Source organism: Pipra filicauda, unplaced genomic scaffold (assembly GCF_003945595.2).
Source record: "Pipra filicauda isolate LSUMZ 115617 unplaced genomic scaffold, ASM394559v2 scaffold4_size7858003_pilon, whole genome shotgun sequence".
Lineage (NCBI taxonomy): Eukaryota > Metazoa > Chordata > Aves > Passeriformes > Pipridae > Pipra > Pipra filicauda.
The window spans coordinates 4,783,451-4,790,578 of record NW_024104643.1 but is presented as its reverse complement, the minus strand read 5'-3'; the positions used below and the strand labels follow the sequence as shown (position 1 = coordinate 4,790,578).

Below are 7,128 nucleotides of genomic sequence, written 5' to 3'. Positions count from 1 at the left end.
CTACCACTTCTCTCAGCCTCTGGGGAGAACAAGGTTCAAACCACTACATCTCCATACAAATCATATACTCTTAAAAAGAACAAGGTTGCAGAGTCCCCCATGCAGGTCTTTAAATCTCTCTCACACGAAGGTGAATTTGGAAGGTGCCAGTGTGATAAAATGCAACAGCTGTCTTCCCCAGAACGAGCCTAGAGCAGAGCCCAGCTTTGCTACCTGGTCCAGCTCTATGCAACGCTGCTCATTTACACACCTGAGGAATTTGTCTAAGGGGCTGAGATTTTTCTTCATACCTTGCATGAATGGACTTATTTTATGAGACAATAAGTGTTTTGCAGGAGTGGTTGTGTTTTAAGGCTTCACCTGCCAGCGACTATTTTACTTCTAACCAGACTGGGGAGGGGGTAAGGAGGGCAGACAACACCATCACCATCTTCCTTTGGTATAATTACATTGATGAAATTTACTGAACATTTAATTCAGTGCATGGCAGAGAAAGCTCCTGAATTTAAGATTGTTTCCTGCTAAACGAGCATCATAGAACATATACTGGCAGCAGAAAAAACTGCCAGCTTTGACAGCTATTTGCTACAGGACACTTCATTCCTCAAAACTACATACAGCAGCATGATAGAGTTCTGATGAAAGCAAGAGCAGGTAATGTGATATAAAATATGCATGAGTATGAAAGTGCACTGCCACGGGTAGGCTCTGTATAGTGTTTTTCATGCTTGACAGCATGGTCTGATACAAGTAGAAAGGAAACAGATGAGACAAAACTACTGCCTAAAATCAAGATTATTTCGGGAGTTTTTTCCCTTTCAGTGAGAGCAGAAATAAGAGTGCTAAAAGATGTGCAAAAACCCTACCAACCAAATTAATAAAAGAGGACAAACAAAAAAAAAATAAGGACAAGCACAGTTCAAAAATTCAGATCTCCCCACACTTCAGTACCACTCCCTAGTGTGTTACATTAGCTTATTCACTCAATTTTGTAAAGATGTTGTCACCTGATATTAAAAACTCAGTATTTGCTGCCTGAACAATATGACAGTGGCCTCCAAAATTTATAAATATTGAAGACTCTTTTTTTGCATAATTACCTTGTGAAGTCAGTCATCTCCATCATAATCACACACATCCGCTTGGCCAGAACAATTATGTCATTGCTGGTATCATCCCATATTTCAATCTCTGCATCAAGCTTACTCTTGACTTTTTTGAAGTCAGCCACTTGCTCAGCTATCTTTTCCTTTTCAGCCTCTGGCAGTTGAGTCATCTTGGCCTAAAACATAGAATAAATTGATTTGTAAAACATCTACATCAGAGTATTTTTCTTTTTTAAAACGAAACCGCTGTACATTATTAAATATATAGTTTAAAACCACTGTGGCCTGGGCCAACTGTTCTAGTTTGAGCACTTCTCAATTTCAAAATCTGTATGCTATCATCTGGTTGTGCCAAATAAATTATCTCAGTGTGATGGGGTCAGTGGTGTTTGTGAAACCATTAATATTAACATAGTGAGAGAAAGAATACATTCTTCCACAGAGCCTTTATGAAATATGACTAACAGTTGCTCCTATTTCTTAGGGTTAAGGAGCCTAACTGTTTTTAAGTATGATATATGTGCAAGTTACAAAATGCAGTATTGATTCGGGTAGGAAATAATCAATGAAAAGGGTTAATTGTCCTAAAAATTTCAGGTATGCACGTTCTCTCTCCTGAGAAGGTTCTACATTACCATTTGAAGAGCCAAAAAAGACTTAATTGTTCAAATATGGATATTCTGTCTTTGCAGAAGATAAACAGATGAGCACGTCAGAAATCAGTATGTGAATAAGGTTACCAAAACCTCCTGAAAATGGCGAGAGAAATATTTTACTTAATGTTCTTCTTCATGACCAAGATCATCAGCCTTCTCCAGACAAGGGGCAGATAAACCTTCTGTGTCAGGAACAGGCCAGGAGGCAGACAGGGGCCAAGATATTATGTGGCCACATGGAAGTCCTGGCCCTTCATAATACCTCCTACCCCAGGAAGCAGGGAGACCTTTGGGCTTGTTGGTCTTGATGGCTCTACTGCCACTGTGGTTCTTATCCAGCACCTTCCCTGGAAAGTAGTCCCCTTCAGGCCACCAGGAACTCACAACTACATGCAGCAACTATTAACACACTGAAATTACTCCGCAATTAAACAGTAAATATTTTGTGACTTATTCTTGTTTATAAAACATTACCTACCATCAATAAAATAGAAAGTTAAGGCACTGGTTGAATTACTTATAATTAACATAACAGGCAATCAGTCTTATACGTAATGCATATGTTTTTCAAGCCACGTCTTTTCAGAGATCTTATTTATGCTAGAATCACTCTGGTACAGGGTTAATTTTCTCTTTTATACAAATTACTGGAAATTACAGGTTTCCCAACATATAACTATGTTATAATTTGCAGTCACAGAATCACAGAGAATCATAGAATGGTTAATGGTGGAAGGAATCACCATACAGTGGTCAGAATTACCCTATAGTCACAGACTTAGAAAGTGAAACTGTTTTGAGGACTACTTCTCTTGTTTTGTTAAAAAAACCCACAAAACTAAATAGACCAGAGAAGACCAAGACACACTTTCCTCGTGGCTGTAGGATAAGCTTGCTGGGTGTGCTGTTTTTTGGCTGGAGTAGTTAATTTTCTCCACAGTAGTTAGCACGGGCTGTTCTGGATTTGTGCCGGAACACATGTTGGTAAAATAACCACGTTTTTGTTATTGTTGAGAAGAGCTCACACAGAGCCAAGGCCTCACCTGCCCCTCACCTCACCCCACCAGCAAGGAGGCTGTGGGGACACAAGGAGCTGGGAGGGGACACAGTTGGGACAGCTGATCCCAACTGACCCAGGGGATATCCCAGCACGTAAAGCTGGGGGAAGAACAAGGAAGGGGACATTCAGAGGCGTTTGCCTTCCCAAGTCACCACTGCACGTGATGGAGCCCTGCTGTCCTGGGGATGGCTGAACACCCGCCTGTCCAGGGGAAGTGGGGAATGAATTCCTTGTTTTGCTTTGCTTATATGCACGGCTTTTGCTTTACTTACTTAACTGACTTTATCTCAAGTATTCCCACTGTTACTCTTCCTATTCCCTGCCCCTTACCAAGGTGGGGAGGTGAGCAAGCAGCTGTGTGGGGCTGAGTTGCCAGCTGGGGTTAAACCACAACAATGGCAAAGGTATGAAACATAAAAATAAAGAGCTGGGCTACAGAGGGAAGAGACCTTTTTAAGCTCTGATGCATGTTTGCTGATTGGTGGATGTCTATGGTATTTCCCAGCCCCCAGCTTCTGTACTGGTTTGAGTTCAAGATCACAGGCCTGGATCTTGAAACCACGAGAAAGATGACATTTTAATGAGGGAGCTGTGACATACAGTATCCTGCTATCTGCCAACAATAATGAGCTTCAGGTGGAATGAGACACATTATCCACTGGAACAAAGGGGCAAAGGAGACTATAATTCTGACCTTGTCTTTTCTCTCCTTTCCCTCATAATGCTTTAAAACCATGCACAGCAACAAAATAAAACAATTGGATACACACCCTTTTAAGCACAGATTTGATTTTGTATCAAAATAGGCAACATAATGGTAATTGTGAAATAAAGATCTAAATTGAATGACTGCTATTACATGACTACAGGTTTATTTTGTCCACCGGGAGAAAATGACTTTTTCATTACTTCCAAGACAGTAGCAGATAACAGAATTAAGACTAGGTGAGAGGAGCAGTTATATTTTTGATATTTTCTTTCTTCTATTACAAAAAAGGTATAGATTTTTGTCTTTAATTTCCCTGAATTAACTCCTCAGAAGGCTATTTATTTTAGTTGGATTCTCCAGCACTGGGCTTATGTTATTTGCGTTCTCCCATTTGCAACTTGACTTACCCTGTGAGATTGGTGTTTCTTTTCATTCCAGCCCCTTTCAAGATTCAGTCGATTCTCCATCAGAGAAACTGAACTTTTAAGGCCATTTAAGGACACATGTGGAGTAACTACTTGGTGAAGATTTTGACTCTCCTCTCGCTGGTGCATTACTTGCCAGTAAGATGCCAACTCAAAGAACTGGCCTTTTGCCTACCTTTGTCCCTGGCCTCCCTCTAAGGATGTGACTTTTATATAAATTTAAGATTATTGTCCCTAAGTCTCAGATTGACATGCCTTTTTTTTTTTCTTTCTGACCCCTAAAACCAAATGCCTGGCCAGATCCACGCCACCAAAATTCTTACCATTTACAGGAACCAGGAAGGAAAGAAAAGCAACCAAAAGCAGCACAATACATTAAAGCAAGAGCAAAGAACCTCTCTTTGAAAATTATTTAACACTCCCTGCTTTGTAGGCTGCAATATGTCATGTAACTACAGAGAAGAAAAAAGGAAAACTCTGTTTTTCTGCAATTTTGTAGGTTGCAGAGAAACAAACCCCACTCTCCTGACTGAGCATGTGAAAAACTCTTCAGAGCTTGTAGAAGCAAAAACACAAAATAAACTGCTTTTCACATAGTGTGGTTATAAGATAATGGCAGAGATCCCAAAAGACCTGATTCATGTCCCTGCCTTGCCTTATTTGAGAGTTAAGCTTTTCCTTCTACCACAGACTCAGTAGCCACAAGGAGCCACCTCACCTCTGTCCCTGCTCTCCTGCTGCAGCCAGCTGAATATCTGGTGGAAGTGAACAGGATCCCTCCAAGTCACTCAAAGGACAGCAACATATTTCAATCAAACTGTTGCAAAACAGTTCCAGTCATGACCTTTAATTGCTTTTTTTTCTTGAACAAACTTGGCATCCCTGCCTGTGGCAGGGTTTGGAACTAGATGGTCTTTAAGGTCCCTTCCAATCCAAAGCATTCTGTGATTCGATGATTCCATTTTATCAGGAAAGTTAGTATGAGACCAAAACTTGTTGCGGAGACCACAGCTGGCTGAATGAGTTTAGCAATATAAATAGTCTGGACACCAAATTTAAGAAGTTATTAACAAGCTGCAGAGCATCCAGAGGAAAGAAAAAACAGACCAAAAGGACACAGAGAAACCAAAACTAATCTAAGGAATTCTACTTTTTCTCCTAATGGAATAATTTTTTTGAGTTTGGATAAAGAAGTGAAAAAGAGAATGGTGGATATTCAGTAATTCATAGCAAAGTGAACACATGTCCCAGAAGATGAAGTCTGTGGGTGTGTGACACTGACAGCAGGGAGAAGCTGTGTTTCTTTTGATAAGTTTACTACCTGCTGTCCCCAGTTGTCTTCTCCCAGTTTTAAGACTTGTAGCAAGCCTGCTGAAGTCCAGCATTCTTTGAACAAGTTCAGAGAATGCCTCATTTGTGCTGCCGTGACAGTCCCCCTCTATATTTAGATAGAATATAATTGGATAAATTGATAGGGAGATAACAGAAAAAAAACATTTAACACCATTTTTGCATCAGCCTCTGCTAAAAAGGTGGACTAAGATGATGCAACTGTGTCATATTAATCTAATTTCTCTTTGTCCCAGGTCTATAGGGCTACACATGAAAAAACAACACGTCATAAATCTGGACTTCACTAGAGTTTTGCCACCGGTTCTCATGTCATCCTTATAAATAATCTAGGGAAATACAATCTAGATGTAGTTGCCATTGGTTGGACGTGATACTGGTCAGAAAATTGCTCACAGAATACTTAAGAAGAACAGACACCAAACCAGAGGGCAAAGTCCTGAAGGGAATGCCCTGACTCTGGCATTAGTCAGTATTTTCACTAATGGCGTGGATGACACAACCCAGAATACACACCACACCTTTGCAGGGGAAGAGGCCTGGTTTACAATTCAAAGCAGTCTTGAGAAACTTGAGAACTGACCTGAAAAAATCATGGGATGTATTTCAGCTGAGAAAAGCATGAGGCTTCACACCTAAGAAAGTCGCCGAAACGCACATACCTGAGACAAAACCAGTTATTGGCAGTTCTGTGGGTGGGGATTTGTAGTCGTTAAAAAGGCAAACCTCGTCCAAAACTCATTCCTAAGTATTCATACAGGAGAAAACAGTGTAAACCTTACACTAGTGCTTGTTGCGGAGACCACAGCTGGCTGAATGAGTTTAGCAATATAAATAGTCTGGACACCAAATTTAAGAAGTTATTAACAAGCTGCAGAGCATCCAGAGGAAAGAAAAAACAGACCAAAAGGACACAGAGAAACCACTATCTTAAAGGATAAGTTAAGGTTATTGGAGTTATTTAACCTGGAGTTTTCAAAAGAGAGAGGACATAGGAAAAGGATGTACAAGTACAAAAAAAAATTATACATGCAGAAAAGAAATGTCACATATCTGTGTCCATTGCAGATAAGACTAGTACTAACATGCCTAATTGCCACATATGAGGTATAAAGAAAAAAACTTTGTAACAGTATATAATATACTACAACCTTGAGACCTTAACTTAATCTCTCCCCTTTACTGAAATTGGGTTAAAAATTGGCAAGAAAATTAAATAGTTTTGATAGATCATGACTACTTTTGCTATGTATGAAGTGCCAAAATTACTACTCATAGAACCTACTCAAAATTACAGTAGTTATTTTCATTATGTTTGAATTCTTATTATTAGTATTTCATGCTTGTGAGTGGCTTTGATAAAAATTAAACTAATTAAATATTCTAAAATTGGCTTTTTTATTTACAAAATAGCACATGCTTCCTGTTAATGTATACCAGCATTTCTACTAATGCAGGAACTTAGATGTAAAGTTGAATAAGAATAGCTAATTCATTTGATGGCAAACTTAACTTCCCCTCTATTTTTTATGCAAGTATCAACAGTTCTTGGTGTTTGCTTTTATATATCTTCTCTCTTCTTAGAGTTTGGTATATTTTTAGACATATATAATTGATCACTGTATTTCAAATGCAATGCAAACAAAACAGTGAAATAATTCAGCCTGGATTTTCTCACTCACAATACTTACTGAGCCAATTTTTTATCAGCCCAGAATTGTTGCACAAACATAGTATGGAACAAACCTGTACAAAACATGATCCTACTCTCAGATGTTTTTGTCAGTGCATTCAACAAAACTGTCTGCAGAACTCTGAAAAA

The 7,128-nt window shown here is 39.2% G+C and overlaps 1 protein-coding gene across 6 annotated transcripts in view; it reads right to left on the bottom strand.

Annotated features, from left to right (window-relative positions):
* Positions 1–1,096: 1,096 nt before the first annotated feature.
* CTNNA3 (catenin alpha 3) overlaps positions 1,097–7,128 on the bottom strand; it is a 396,734-nt gene continuing 390,702 nt past the window's right edge. For all 6 annotated transcript variants that reach the window (XM_039386770.1, XM_039386769.1, XM_039386771.1 and 3 more), the window contains one exon: positions 1,097–1,282. In XM_039386770.1, the coding sequence (XP_039242704.1) occupies positions 1,097–1,282 (186 nt within the window). The remainder of the gene's footprint in view (positions 1,283–7,128) is intronic.